Source organism: Coffea eugenioides, chromosome 6 (assembly GCF_003713205.1).
Source record: "Coffea eugenioides isolate CCC68of chromosome 6, Ceug_1.0, whole genome shotgun sequence".
Taxonomy (NCBI): domain Eukaryota; kingdom Viridiplantae; phylum Streptophyta; class Magnoliopsida; order Gentianales; family Rubiaceae; genus Coffea; species Coffea eugenioides.
Genome location: NC_040040.1, coordinates 51,435,598 through 51,451,914, shown reverse-complemented (window position 1 = coordinate 51,451,914; position 16,317 = coordinate 51,435,598). Strand labels below are relative to the sequence as shown.

General features: G+C 34.3%; 1 protein-coding gene and 1 non-coding gene across 2 annotated transcripts; one reads left to right on the top strand and one right to left on the bottom strand.

Moving 5' to 3' along the window:
- Nucleotides 1-460: 460 nt before the first annotated feature.
- On the top strand, nt 461-2,262 carry LOC113773335. Its single transcript, XM_027317955.1, has 2 exons — nt 461-1,526; nt 1,883-2,262. Exons 1-2 carry the CDS (start codon nt 708-710, stop codon nt 1,997-1,999), a joined length of 936 nt encoding a protein of 311 aa, XP_027173756.1. The 5' UTR covers nt 461-707; the 3' UTR covers nt 2,000-2,262.
- A 6,675-nt stretch (nt 2,263-8,937) lies between these two features.
- On the bottom strand, nt 8,938-9,022 carry LOC113776607. The gene has a single exon (XR_003469093.1). It is a non-coding gene; the product is annotated as a small nucleolar RNA SNORD36 (small nucleolar RNA).
- Nucleotides 9,023-16,317: the final 7,295 nt, after the last annotated feature.

Here is a 16,317-nt window from a genome sequence, read left to right as displayed (position 1 = left end):
TCACTTTCACTTTCATGATTCATCAACCCTTTCCCTTTCTTTGTCTATATTTTTTTTTTCCCTATAGGTGACCTCCCAGAGTCAGCATCATCCCAAGCAAACTCTCCCAAGCAATCGCCACTTTTTTCTCATTTTTTTATTGCAGAAAAATGGGAGCGAAATTAAATGGGAATCTCTCGTGGAAGAACAAGTCTCCATCTTGAAGCTTCTACTACTTTTATGGATGAGATGAAGAGAAAATTATTAGAATATGAAATCAGCAGACAAAGTGTTAATGACACTACCAAACTAATTGGCGAATGGCACTAAAGCTAAATAGCCTATAGGAACAAAGAAATCAGGAAATTGATAAAAATATCCAGTAGCCTAATCAAAGGAAAGGGGGTTTCTTTAAGGTAGGACCCGTTGGGACCATGATCCCTTTGTCAGCTTTTAGAAGGATAAGCTCCTAATTACATCATATTAACTCTCAATGCTGGTTTCCAGTCTTCACTCCAAGAGCAAGAAGACATCATAATAGAGGTAGAGAGGAGGCCGTGGTGGTGGCCTGGTCTGAATAGTATTCCTTCGCTACACTCCATGAAAGCCACCTTCGTTGAAGAACCTAATAATTCATCCCCACCATCCAACCCAAATTTTTCATCATTCCCTACTTTTTTTTTCTCCCTAGCTAGTGCGATCTTTTGCTAGAACTAAGAAAACTAAAAATGGAGGGTCTTGAAGAGTGGGAAGTCCTCCCTGATGATGGATTTCTTGAAATCCATGATGATGATGGGAAGAAAATTTTCTCAAGAAAATATGCAACCACTGCCTCTGAGAATGTTTTCAAGAATTACTTCATATGCCCATCTCCAAAATCATCAAAATTTGTCGAAACTACTGCAGAGACGGCAGCCAGAGTGCCTAATCAGCTCGTGCCAATCCCAATTCAGCTGGAGCCAGCACTTAAGAATCAGATCCCCGAAGTTGACGATCAAGGGCTGAAACAAGTGATTAAGGCCCCATTTGACACATCCATCAGAAGTCCCAAGATAATAACAGGGGAAGCTGATCAGGATCTAGTCTCGCAGGTTTTCTTCAAGAAAATGAAGGAAACTGAATTATTTGCCGACATGAAACTGGACTCGCCCAAGTCCAACAACAACAGCAGCAGCAGCCACACCGCTAGGGGGATCAAGCCTCAAATTGACGCGGGTGCTTTTCAGTTTGAGGAGAAAGCAGACGCTTATAAAGCTGCTGGTGAGGCTCTGGAAACAACCAAGATTTCCTCGCCAAGACAGAAAATTGATCCAGAAGGAAAGATGATCAAGATGGATGACGCTGACAATCAAAAAGAGGTTAAGTGGGAAGAGAATCATGGTGGGCTGAATATACTGAAGTGGAGCTTAACTGGAATAGGTGCTATTTGTTCTTTTGGTGTTGCCACAGTTTGCATCCTTGTATTCGGAGGTGTCCGAAAGAATAAGCAGCAGCAGCAGCAACAACAGAATCAGAAGCTTCAATTCCACATTTACACTGAAGACAAGGTACGCAAAGTTTTCCATAACTCTTGGATTCATTAACATCTCTTTTCTGTCCTGAAGTGAAGTATCCATCTTTTCAACTATATTAACAGCTCTCCCCGGATCATCCCAATTCTTGATTTGTAGTGATTACCTGATTGAAAATATACTGGTACAAGATTTGATGGTTTCGATCAGGTATTGAAGAATGATCACACAGTTGTTAAAAATATTGTCGAAATCAATGGGGGTAATGAAGGATAGAAAAACAAGTAGTAGTAAATTGTTCATGTGTCAGATCAGATCGAGCCATTTCTTTCATAAATGATCAAATCCTGATCCGAGAAGCCATTATTGTTATTTTGTGTTTTGACATTTAGAGGTTGAAGCGAGTGGTTCACCATGCAACCAAGTTGAATGAAGCAATTTCAGCAGTAAGAGGCGTTCCCATCACCAGAGCTCGTATCACAGTTGGTGGCTATTACGATGGCCTCTAGACTATGGACTCCCTGTCCAAAATCCTTGCCGAAACATGCTCAGGACCGCTCGTCTTTCCTACGTACTACTGTTTCTCCTCCATAAATATGATCGCTATCTTGTTAAAAAGTTTTCTGAGGCTGTACTTATACGTAGATTCTGTTATGTCCTAATATAAACTATATATAGATCCTTTTAAGGGTTCCCATAACTACGGTATAGTTACAGGGAAATAAGTACATTTGCTGAAGATTAAAGTTCCCACGACTTCTTTCTTTCTTTCTTTTTGTCAAATTTCCCCTGGTTTGATGCTCATGTTTGGCTTGTATACATATGTTGTTTAGTGTTGCGTGTCAGATCACCACTAATCTTGTCTATAAGAACAAGATTTTAGTGCTGGTCTACTAAATATGCGGTAAGAAACTTAATCACTGCATGATGCTGTATCGTGACGAAAGAATGCAGTGCCACAATGGAATTGGTCAGATAACATCTTGACAAGCAACGCAGAAGTTTATGCAAGTTATGTGTATATCAATCAAAGCTTGCATATGTAGAATAGCGTGGTGTATCAAGGAATTTTTTGCATGTAAAAGAAGAATACGCTACTAGCTAGTATTTGGCTAAACAAAAAACATGATCTTGATTCGAGCTATCAAGAGACAATAATTTAAGGCAATTGTAGCAAGTCCTCAAAGCTGCTCGAGTTTGCCAACCAGTTATTTGTTGCATTAGGATCTAATAATACAACTTCTTTTTTTTTTTTTTATCGCAACGATAATATTTATATAACTTACTTTGGCCTAATCTAAGGCGAGAGGGAGTTAGACGGAATTTTTCCATCGGAGGAAGCCACAATTAAGTGGCAATCCTCACCGAGACATTTATACCAACAGCCCAAGAGGCTTCTAAGGTACTTTTTCTGTTTTTCATGTTTTGTTTGTTTGTTTTTAGTTGATCGAGCTCAGTTGTTGATAATGCGAGTAAATAAATTTTAGCAAACAATTCACTGTCCAAACAAACCCTCGTGGGGTGGAGTGATGCAGTGAAAACATTCCAACAGGAAAAGTCTAAGGAAAAGACACAGTCAAACTTCAATATAATACACAGCACTGACTGTGGAGGTTGGAAATCCTCTTATCCAAGTAGACGAATAAGGCTGAAAATTTTAAAATGCTGAGTTGCTAGTTGCGGCTAATTAAGGAAGCACTAGTAGAGGAGTATTTTACTCTCGTTTGCTAACTTCTTCCATTTGTCTTTACTGGTACCATACGGCAATTTATAATCTCCAATATACTAGTCAACCAAGTGACTTTAATCTAATGGTGATATGAATCGAGAAACCTCTTTTAACTTTTAGGAAATTTCAACCTTAACTATTTAAAATTGAGTTATTGTAGTAGATACAGTGGTTCATATCTGTAATTTATTTCTCTTTGTTATTAAATATTCAGCTTCCAACAATATTGGTAAATCTGTCGGTGTAACAGTTAATTCTTTTTTTACATTAAGTTAATTCAAAATAAATGGAAGAAATGATGAACAATTTGAATGCTAATCAACAGTATGGTGGTGAAAGAAAGTAATTTGGAATATGTAAGATTTCAATAATTATGATTTGAAAAAAAGTTTTATTATAGTTCTATATGTAATAATTTGATAGAAGGTAGAATCATTAAGATAAGATTAGTTATTTTTTAAAACAATATATTTAAAATAAGATTAGTTATTTTTTAAAATTATTTTAAAATTAGAGATAATTTATAAACATATAATATAATCCAATTAGGATTTAATATGGGTAAAATCCAAGTGACTCGTTACCCGTTAATTCTCTTCAATTAGGTGTGTGACGTAGGAGTGAGAAACAACTCTAATTAAAATAGCTACTTTCATGTGTGTATATATGCAGAGCAAATCTTATATAAACTGACAGTGTATACACTATCAGCGTTTAATTTGTGATATGTGTGCAAAAGTTGAATTTCAAATTCAAATTTTGCATAGTTGTCATTTATAGTATATACTGTCAGTGCAGGAAAGATTAATCCATGTATGAGTAAATCTTATATACACTGACAGTGTATACACTATCACGTTAGATTTCGTTGGATTTCAGCTGCAAACACAAACGCTAATAATAGGAGCATTTATTAATCACAAAGGTAGATGACACCCTTCTCTCCCCTCCAACAGCTACAGAAGTGTTTGTTTTAGTTTAAGATGGATAAGATAAGGATAAAATATATGATAAAGGTGAGAATGAGTGTGCAAAAAGGTGTTAATTCCCAGTATAGAGTAGCTAATCAAACTTCTCAGTAAAGATGTTAGTGTTATGGGATAATTTCACAAAGCTCTCCTGAGGTTTTTAACAATTACAAAGAGCTCCTCTCAGGTTTCAAAAATTACATATTCCTCCCCTACTTTTAATGTTTAATAACAATGTAAGTCCAACAAGATAGATTTTCTCACAAAAATCCTAAATTACCCTTTTGTACAAATTAAGAAAGAAAAATATAGTATGCTCAATCATTTTCTTCCACACTTTATATAAATTAACAAGTTTAATTCTTAACAACCATCCAAATATAAATTCTAAAATCAAGTAGACGTTAAAAAAATCTTAAATTATATATAAAATATCAATACTTGCCACATGAAAAAAAAGAAAGAAAAACATGCACACAAACCCAATTGACAATCAATTGTACCAAAAATTAAATATCAATACTGAAATACCTTTTCAATACAAGCTAATCTAATCTAAAATCATCATTACAACCCTCCTATGGTTTTAAAAATAGTAATATCTCAAAAGTAGAGAATAAATTCCACCTCCATAATAAAATCGTAATAAAAAATCTAATCCAATGAAAGAAATCCATATATAATTATTGACATTTTATAAAAAAAAATTTCCCATAACAAACAAAATGTGACAATTTTCGCATCTTTAGTTCTTTTTCCTATTTCAATCATCAATTTCATTATTCATTTATCTATCACTACGAGCCTTTTCATTTCCTTCTAATTTGACACATAATCCGCTCTCGGTTGCTTTTGTAAATTTTAATTTGTTAATATCCACAAAATTGAAGGTAATAAAAAGAGGTCATATTAATTAGAAAAGAGAGAAGCGAAAATAGACAAGAGACAGAAAAATAGAATTTTTTTAGGTTTTGTAAATTTATTACCTTAAATTTAAAATTATCTACCAAGTGGAGGGCGTTATAGGTATTTTACTATGTCAAAGGAAATAAGTGTAATTTTTTAAATTTGAGGGGAGCCGAGTGAAATTGACAGAAACCTCCCAAATTTTCCCTAGTATTATTAATAATGGTGGGCAGATATTTTAAATATGCCGTGAAAGGAAAGGAAAAGAAAATGACTGATGGAACAATCACAGAACCATACAGCAGCAAGAGGTCTGATATTTTTTTAATGCATATTGCATGCGGGCATGGATGATATGATAGATATGACGACGACCACAACTTGGAATTTACGAAAAATAGAGTACTAGAAATGGGTATTGATCCATGATGTTGGGTTTTTTTTTTTTTTTTGGGTCCGTTTATAACCAGGTCACATCATGTCATGATGCTCTAATAATTTTAGTTCTGCCAGATCTGGGGTCGAAAATTTGACCATGAAAAAGAAAAGGCCAGGCTCAATACTGAGAAGACGAAAAATTTCATGAATAGCATTTTTGCAGGAGGCAAATTATGCCACCTGCAAAACGAATGCTCCAATTCTGTCCAAATTACTGCTGGTAAAAAAGAAGAAGACAGAGGACATGAAAGAATATATAAGTGGAGACAACCTCCAACATCTGGTGCTCTCATGTGGGGTGGGGTTCTCAAAAATAATAACAAGAATTTCTGATACAAGTTGATGATATTTGATTGATGAAAAGTCACTGCCACAACTGCAAGGATACTAATATTTGCTCCATTTTTATCTTTCCTTGTTGGAGGAAGATGAGCAGACAGATAGATAGATGACTACGTACTCCTTAGTCCGTCACCTTAAAGATTTGAACCGCAACACGTGCAGTGTGGCCTTCAATCATTTATTCACGGGACCCAATTACAGCAATTGGTTGGGCTACTGATGCGCTGTTTATCTGATGGATATGACCCAATACAACTTACACATTTAGCTGTTTAGGATTTGAATTGAACATATACTACTGTATCCTTCAACGAGCTGGTGGAGCAAAATCATCCCCCTGACTTCACGTACACGACTCTTTAGGCTCGATGATGATGATAGTAGGGTAGCAACGAGCTGGTGGAGCACGAATGATAAATGGGACAGGAACGGTTGCACGGCCACGATGTGGCCTCAGAATTTTGTGCGGTTCAGATTACAGCATGTAACTCAATTTTCACGTCATGTGTGAGATCCACAAAAATTTATTCTAAAGTTGCTTCGTATCTAAAGAAAGTTACGGGACATGCAAAAAATGTTACGCGCTATTGGAAAATGCACAAATCGCCACAAACGGTTGCAGGTGTGCCCCTTGTCCGAATTTATTCGAGTTCAAGCTTGAAGTCAAAGTTCAACAAGCTTTCAATTTTGAAGTTGAAGTTAAATTCGTGCAAGATATAAGAGATGTTTGAGATCGAGTTCAAATTCGATAGCTTCCTCCTTCCTTGAGAAATAAATTAAAATCGAATTCGAACTCAAATTTCTCGAGCCCAAGTGATAAAAGATGTAATTTGTCCCAAAAATATAGATTTTTAGATAGTTAAAAATTACTTTATTCTAAGAATATACCTTGAGCTTTTGAGTGGAGCACTTAGATGTTCAAGTTCAACTCGATAATCGACTTGATTGGCTCAAGATTGACTTGAGTTTTTATCGAGCTACTCGATTCGTCTGCCAACTTGAGATGGTAGGCTCTTAGATAAGGCCTTGTTTGGATTGCTTGTTTCCATCGGAAAATATTGTCGTTTTCCATATTCACATTTCCCTATCACATTTTCCCTCACATATATCAAATCGCTACAGTAATTTTTCCATGAAAAATGACGGAAAATGCAATCCAAACACAACCTTAAAATTCACAGTGTGTATGTTCCATTTGGTTTGGACTGTATTTTACAAACTTGTTTTTGAACTACAATGTTACAGTAACACACTTCAAAAATAATTCTACACACACTTGCAAATAATTCTAAAAGCACTTGTGAACAATTTTAATCGAGCTGCTCATTTCGTTTGCCACCATGAGATGGTAGCCTCTCAATGATTAAACTTGGTTGCGTGTCTATTCCATTTAGTTTGGATTTACACTCCAAAAATAATTCTAAAAACACCTAATCCATATATACATTCTCAAATACAACTAAAAAAAATTAAAAATAAAATAATTCCTACCATTATCCTCTACCACATATCACCATTATCACCAACCACTGTCATTACCCCCTCCCCACCCCTCTCTTTCTTCTTCCTCCCTCATCCTTCCTGGCCTTCCTTTCTTCTACATCTACAAAACCCTCCCCTTCCCTTGCAAAAGTAGAAAAGGGTCCGGGAAGGGGAGAGGATATGGCGGTAGTTGGTGGTTGTGGGTCGTGTTGGATGATTTTTTTTAATCTTTAAAATTTAAAAAAATGCCAACAAACAACTATAAAAACAAATTTTCATATACACCACCATTACAGCAAAATTTTTAAAAAATGGCCCAAAATTACTTAATCCATACGGATTAATTTTGATGTTACAGTAATTGTTATTGTTAGTATTTTATTTGACGAGGAACAAGCATACATGGTGGTTCTAGATTGGTTTTCACCTTAAATACAGCCTTCGCTTGGCCACCATCTGGCTCATAGCCCTCCCAACTCATTTTTTTTTTAAAAAAAGTCATAAAAGAGTGGTGTAATTGATTTGAAGAAGACGCCAGCTAGTACTAATAGAGAGCACAATCATCAGATTTTACCAAATTGAAAAGAAAAAGGAAAAATCAATAATTCCCGGATGCAAATTTATGCCTCGCATAATTATTTCTTGACATTTTGGTAATTGGGCCAAAGCCTGGTCGAACCTTTTTTGGCAGTGAATATCATGCTTGACTCTTTCTAGTAGGAAACGAATTGGGGAATGGGTGCGTGATAAAGAGCTGTAAATTTGCTCCCAAAAAAGTAGTAGAAACATTCCCTCCTCTCACTTTAATAATCCTATTTTTTGTTTTTTATTTGTCCCAAATTATAATTCACTTTTTAATTAAAGAATAAAATTATCTTTTAATTTCTCTAAAATATTCTTCCCACTTTAACAGTTCTATTTTCCTTTTTCAACTATCCCAAATTATAATCTACTTTTTAATTGAAAAATATAATTATCTTTTAATTTCTCTAAAATATCCTTATTCAATGTAGATTGTTACTATTTTTAGTATAAATATAAATTGTTCCTTGACCATTAATTCCTTGACCATCAATTCAAGTTCCCATAAACAATTAATACAAATTTTCATAAATAGTTAATATAAAGTTGTATTCTATTTAATATAAGAATATTTTTTTAAAAATAGCACCTATATTTATTTTTTCAACAAAATTAACTACTATTTTTTAAACTGTGTGAAAAATAAAAACTAAAACTACTAAAATGATACGAAACGAGTATAATATACCTAAACTATCGACCTGAACATTCCCGATGATAAAAACTTGGAAATGACATACTATGATTGATTGCTCGACTTGATGTGCAACTCACCCTTCTTATGAGATGAATCTCCAATTGCAACTAGGAGCAAAAAAGGTCCATATACCATTCCTAATAATCCAATAGGAATCTACACTACAAAGGCATTTTCAACATTAAATTAAAAAAAGAGCAGCAAGGCGGAAAATCTTGAATGCAAATAACAACCCCAAAGAGAAAAAAAAAAGAAAAGAAAATGTAGCAGGGATTTGGGATTGGAGGAGCCTGGAAGAACTAGGAGGCATCAGTTTTAAAAAGCTCGAATTTGGAGCGTCATCCATTGCAGTCAACCCGAAATACAAAGTTTTGTTCATCATCTGCCCCCAACAAAAGGGATTATTGTGGTACTCTTTACCATTGGAAAAAAAAATGCCAGCAAATAAAGTACACACTTGTCTCGACAAGTCCAATTCACATATTCAACAATAAGTAGTTCAAATATTATGCAACAAGTCATGCACTTGACACTCGCCAATTTCAAAAGCAAGTGAGCAAGAAATTCCTTTAAAGTTCCTCGTCGGAATTCCTGTCGAACCCCTCTTGAGCACTTGAAGAAATATTAACCAACCAATGGAAACAATTTTTGAAAGATAATTTTTTCACACACAATACAACATATAACAAGCATTTTTGCAGCCATTTGAGCAACAAAATTCGAAATTAAAGCAAGGGAACGAGACAGCAAAATTTTGGTCAGCCCCTCCCCTTGATTTCTTAAAGTTTTCTCTCCACTACCAAGCCAAATATCAAGCCATAACTCACAAGATTAGCAACCAACAAGCAAGAATTCTCAAATTCTCTACCTAGAAGTTCACCTCAAAGCCACTACCTAAGATATAAGGCAAGAAACAAGGGTTTTCTCAAATCCTTTAACTTAGGTTTTTGGTTAAGGTTTTCAAATCCTTGCAAAACAACCACTAACCATTACTAATTCTTGTAAAAATTAAAGATCAAAAGAGATGAACTTGTTACCTCTTCAAGTTTCTTGAACCCTAGTTGGAGACAAGTTTTTTTTCACCACAATCCACCAAAAACCTCCACAAGATAGTAACTTTCCTCTAGTTAGAACAATATCCAAAGGTCTTGAGGATTGGGTGTGGATCTTTGAGCAAGATTAAGGCAAAAAGTTGAAGATTTTCTCCCTTCTTCTTGAGCTCTAAATTCGGCCAAAGAGAGAGAAAGAATGAGGGAAGATGAGTTTTTGATTTGTGGTGTAAAGGTAAGAAGAAAAACTAGTCTTTTGTTTGGTGAGAAAGTCAATTTTGAATAGTTGTGTAATAGTGTCATGCACTACCAATTTCCTTCTTGTTTACTACACTTAAATATTAATCCTCCAAGGTAGTTCTTCTAATACTACAAATATTCATTCTTACTAGTCTAAAATTAATTTTCCAACTCTTCGATTAGTCGCGCCAATGCGACTTTTGAAAAATTTTGACGCGTAAACGATAAAAGTATAATTTAAGTAAAAATCATGCTTAAATAATAAAATTAAATAGCACGAATGTAAATAATTTTAAAATAGGCCAAATTAAGAGTAAAAATATGAGTCCTCACATCCTCTCCCCCTTAAAAGAATTTCGTCCACGAAATTCATATCTTGATTCGGAATAGATTTGGATATTTCTCTCAAATCTCTTCTTCTACCTCCCAAGTTGCTTCTTCTATTCCGTGATTTCTCCATAGAACTTTTACTAAAGAGATTTGCTTATTTCTCAGTTCTTTCACCATGCGATCCAAAAGTTTCACTAATTTCTTCTCATAAGTTAGTGTCTCGTCAATCTCAATATTTTCTAATTGCAGTACATAAGAGGGATCTGGATGATACTTCTTGAGTATAAATACATGAAAAACATTATAGATTCGAAACAAATTCGGTGATAGTTCTAACTTATAGGCCACGTTTCTCACACGTTGGAGAATCTTATAGAGTCCTATAAATTTTGGTTGCAACTTCTTTTCTCTTCCTACTATCAACCTCGCTTTCAGAGGAATGATCTTGAGGAAAATTTAATCTCTAACTGCAAACTCCAAATCCTTCCTTCGATTATCTGCATAACTCTTTTAGCGGCTGTTTGAATCCTTTAGCGTATCATTTTCACCTTTTCGTACGCCTCCTCAATCCATGGTACTGCAGTTGGGTCTAAAATCTTTCTTTCGCTTATTTCATCCCAACAAATTGAAAATCTACACTACCGACCATAAAGAGCCTCATAATGAGCCATTTGAATGGATGAATGGAAGCTATTATTACAAGCAAACTCCACCAATGTTAAGTACTTACTTCAACTTTCTCCAAAATCCAACCTACATGATCTCAACATATTCTCAAGAGTTTGAATTGTCCTCTCTGACTGTCCATCCGTCTGTGGGTAGTAGGTAGTACTAAAACTCAATTTAGTTCCTAACATTTTTTGCATCTTCTGCTAGAACCGAGAAACAAACCGAACGTTTTATTCGGACACAATACTCACTGGTATCCCATGTAATCTTATAATTTCATCCAAATATAGTTTAGCTAGTTTCTCCAGTGAGTACTTCATACTAATTGGCAGAAAAATGAATAGATTTGATCAATCTATCCACTATCACCCAAATGGCGTCATGACCTCTTTGTGTCCTTTGTAATCCAGATACACAATTCATGGTGATATTTTTCCATTTTCACTCGGGTATCTCCAAAAGTTGCAATAGGTCAGATGGTTTCTAATGCTCGACTTTAACCTATTGGCAAATCAAACATGTCTGGACAAATCTAGCAATTTTCTTCTTCATATTCTTCCACTAATACAAGATCTTCAAATCTTGGTACATTTTATTTCCTCTAAGATGTACCGTATATTTAGAACGGTGAGTTTCTTTCTAAGATTTTCTTTTTAACCCTTCATCCTTTGGCAGTACTATGCAATTTTGAAATCTTAGTACACCATTTAATCCCAAATTAAAATCTGATTTTTCCCCCTTTTTAACTTTCTCCAAACACTTTTGTACCTGTGAATCCTTCTCTTGTGCCTTCTTGATACGATCTAATAAAGTAGATTTCACAACAATGTTTCCAAAGATTACCTTTCATGATTCAAGACAAGGGTTCCAAACACTAACTTCTTCTAACAAGTGCAATTCTTTAATCATCAATCCATCCGCTTGTACTTTACGATTTAAAGCATCAGCTACCACATTAGTTTTTCTCGGGTGATAATTAATCGTACAATCATAATTCTCCAAAAATTCCACCCATCTACGTTGTTTCAAGTTTAACTCTTTTTGGGAAAACAAGTATTTAAGGCTCTTGTGATCTGTAAAAACCTCAAACGTCACCCCATATAAGTAATGTCTCCACTTCTTCAATGCAAACACCACTGCCACTAATTCCAAATCTTGAGTTGGATAATTTCTCTCGTGAGATTTTAATTTTGCGAGAAGCATATGCAATTACCCTCTCATTTTGCATCAATACACACCCCAAACCTTCTTTTGAAGTATCTGTGTAAATCACAAAACTATCTTTTTCATTATGTAAGGCTAAGACAGGTACTCTTGTCAATCGTCTCTTCAACTCTTGAAAATTTTTTTCACATTTAGAACTCCACATAAATTTTTCATTTTTCTTAATCAACTCAATTAGGGGATGGATCTGACTCCATTAGTTTAGAAAATGTGAATGCTCCTTATATTCTAAAATTTGGGCGTAGGACTAGAACTTTTGAGAGAAGAAAACCATCTTCCATTTTCTCGATTTTCGTGCCAAAAGTTAAGTATGGTACTTTCTTTTAGAACTGAGGGTTTTTGTCAAGATTTGACTCGAAAATAACTTTTGAATTCTCTTTGAGTATTATTTTATGATTTAGTGACAAAAACTCCTTTAACTTAATTCGAACTTGTGATCTTGAAAGTGAATAGCAAGAAAATATTTTTCTTATTAGTTTTGGTTGAGTACCTAAATAATCGTGATTGTACATGTTTCAGGTGGTCAAAAGAATCCTGAGGAGCTTGTCTGATCTCTCGCTTTGCTCTTGTTTTGCTCTTGACTCTTGGTGAGTGTCAAGTGCATGTTAAATGTTACCATAATTGAAATGATATTTGTGCAAGTGCTATATGATACGTGAACTTGCCGATGCGAGAGTGTACTTTACTTCCCTCGTCCACTCTCTCTCTTGATTGAATGATACTTGTTAAATGAATGTATATGACTTGCACTTATACTCGAACATGTTTTACTCGTGAGCACTGAGCGGCAGCATGTACCACACCCTATTCGGGTGGGAAGTGCCTCTCATACAGACTCATAGCCATAAACAATTCTAAATCGATTGGAGCGTTATCTCATCAACTAATTATAATTGTGGAGACGCTCCAACCCAATGGTTAATCTTGTAACTCGAGCAGGCAAGGATTTGGTCAAGAAGTTTGGTGAACCTTGAAAAATAATATAGTTTGATCTTTTGAGATCTCGTTTGGCATACTCGAATAGTATTGTCACTACATGAATGTTTAATTTCGGATCCGAGTGGATGTTATGTTGAATGGAGATAGTAAGTGAAACACTCCGTTCATGTTACGACTTGAGTTGACGGAGAGTCAACCCCAAATGACTTATATCGGTCGAGACGTGGAAATAACTCTTGAGAGCTCCCGTATCCTTTCATGTGTGTTTAATTTTTACTTATGCACTCAAATGAAATTTCATGTGAACGTTGCTTTCAAGTATATTATTTAATTAATTGGTGCTACTTGCTTACTTGCTTGATTTTCTTAACCTCATTGAGCGTTAGTTCATTCCTTTAAATTTGTTTTCCTTAACAGGTTTTGGAGGTGAAAGTTAGAAGTTCTAGACTAGCAACTTTTGGTTGAAACTAGTATGCTTTTGTATGTTATTAAAGACCGTTAAAGTGTAAATTTTGTTATACTTGGGTATTTTGAATTGTAATTGTAATGGTATACTTAAGAGTTTTGGAGTTGTATATTCTAAATATTTTTTAATTAAGTCTATGATTAATTGTGAGCCTTTATTAAGGTTGAATGAGCGCATAAGTCTTGACGAGAGTTAAACAGGCGTCCCGCTGATACTCTAGGATTCGCCCTAGGGAGAGGTGAAACAGACAAAACGACACCTCATATTTTGAACGTAAACTAACAGAATTTGTTAAATTTAACGAAAATGACGATCTCGACTATTAGACTCATCAAATTCTATTATGTTTACTGTTAAATTTATCGAATTTCGTTAAATTTTCTGTTAAATTTACTGGATTCCGTTAAATTTAACGAATTTTGTTAGTTTATAATTTAATTCAAAACATAAGATATCGTTTTGTATGTTTTAAAATCACATGAAGTTTTTCTGTATATTAGGTATACCACAAGAGATTTTTTTATTTTTAACCCTAGAATAAATGGTAATCAACTTTTCCCCTATTTAACAAGTGTACAAATGGATAGTGTTCAATTTCTTTTCATTTCTTTTTTCTCTTTTTAATATGCTCCAGAACAAGAAAATTACACTAAATAATAATGACTCAAACAATCTAAAACATAGTACCCTGCTAAATTAGTACCAAATTGGAAGCACGAATCAATAAATACAGACATGCCCATTTACATTTACAAATTCACGGATAATTGATATTAGGTCAAAATTGGAAGCATAAAATGGATTAATCATTAGAAGTATAACAACTAAGGTTGCAAATAAATGAAACCGCTCGCGAGCCGTTCGAGTCAAAGTTATCGAACTCGAGTTGAACTCGAACTGGTCAAATTGAATTCGAACTCGAACTCTAGTTCAAAAATATTAAACTCGTTAGTTCATAAGTTGGCTCGCGAGTTCACGTGTGTATATATACATATATATATTACATATATATTCCTAATATTTTATTTATTTTTTAAAAAAATAAAATAATTATTTTTTATTTTTTCGAGTTCGAACTCGACTCGAATTCAAGTCAAACTTGAATTCGAACTTTAAATTGATAGCTCGTTGAACTCGAGATCGAGTTCAAACTTGCTAAAACTAAATCAAAACTCAATCGATTAGGCCAAAATTCGACTTGAGTCGACTCGTTTGCAACCCTAATAGCAACAAAGCACAAAAATTGAAGAATCTCATGTCTACAAAAAAGAAAAAGTACAGAAATGATACTCATCTAAAATTTTTCTCCTCGAAAAACCATTCACTTCAATTTTCTGATTTTTCTACTCTATCTAACTCTCTTGCTTTCTACCCCTCACCCCAACACAGACTTTTCTTCCTCTCTGTGTAAATAAAGCAAATCTTTTGCTATGAACCATGACGCAACATGCTTTCTTAAAGAAAGGGTAACAAGAGAACCTCCAAATGAACCATGTTGCAACATACTTTCTTGTAATTCTTCAATCTAAGCTATACTTTCTAACGAAGGGTGCAAACAAGTCGAACTTAATCGAGTAGCTCGCGAGTTTGCTCAGTCAAAACTCGAGCTTAATCGACCTTCGCATATATATGTTATTTTTTATTTTTTATTTATTAATATGAAATGTCTATTTTGTCTCTTGTTTAAAATTATATAAAATATAAATTTATATTTTTTAAGTTCGATTAGGCTTGATTGGATTTGATAAGCATACACTAGAACTCGGGTAGTGCAATATAAAATCGAGCTTTAGTTCGAGCTTAACTTTCACAAGCTCTAGTTCGAGTTTTTTAATTCAAGTCGAATTCGAGTAGTGCACTATTTGAATTCGACTCGACTCGACTCGATTACACCCCTATTTCTAACCACACCTTTTATGTCTCCAATTTATTTGACCAGAATACCACTTATTCAACATAAGATTTGTTGACTATCTTCCAATTTGTCTCAACCCCAGATTAATTTCAAATCCTGGTAACTCACTCCAGGTAACAAACCTGGATTAATTTCAAATCCTTAACACAATATGAGAATCCAACGAGATGCAAAATACTTGCTACAAGAGTCAAATTTTTACCTGCAAAGGGAAAAAACCCTGCACAATTCCACTTACTACTTACTAGGCTTCGTATATTCTGGCTATTCTTTGGCTTAAACCTTATAGACTGGTCAAAAACAGCCTCCAAATGAACTGTTGTGCAATATGCTTTTTTTTAATTCTTTAGGATTTCCAGAACCTGAATTCAAATTTTATTAACATTTTTTTTTGTTTTTCCTGTTTATTTCACCAGAGCACAATTTATCTACCACCAATATTCAAAAACCAAAACAAACCGAACCATTTATTCCAAGTAACTCACCTATATTAAGATAGAATCCAACAAAATCTCGGAATCCAAAAAGATGTAATTCTGGTTCATGGTGTCCTATATTTGGCTGCAAAGCAACTAAACTTCGCACAAATCTACTAATTTCATACTAAACTTTTATGTTCATGTCACTCATTGCCATACGATAAACCTTGGTGCAATATACTTTCTTGTAATTCCAGGGATATCTAGAACCTAAGTTGCAGTTTCTAATTGACATTTTCTCTTTTCTCCAAAAACATCACTTATCTATCATTAAAGTCATTGACAACATTCCATATTTTTTACAAATCCAAATAGTTTCCAAGTAACACACCTAGATTAATTAGAATCCAAACAAAATCTCAGAATTCAATA

Excerpts from the sequence above, each read along its gene's own strand:
- LOC113773335 (XM_027317955.1), top strand. The coding sequence starts at position 708 with ATGGAGGGTCTTGAAGAGTGGGAAGTCCTCCCTGATGATGGATTTCTT. Across the intron at positions 1,527-1,882 it reads ACATTTACACTGAAGACAAG|AGGTTGAAGCGAGTGGTTCA; the intron begins GTACGCAAAGTT and ends TTTGACATTTAG.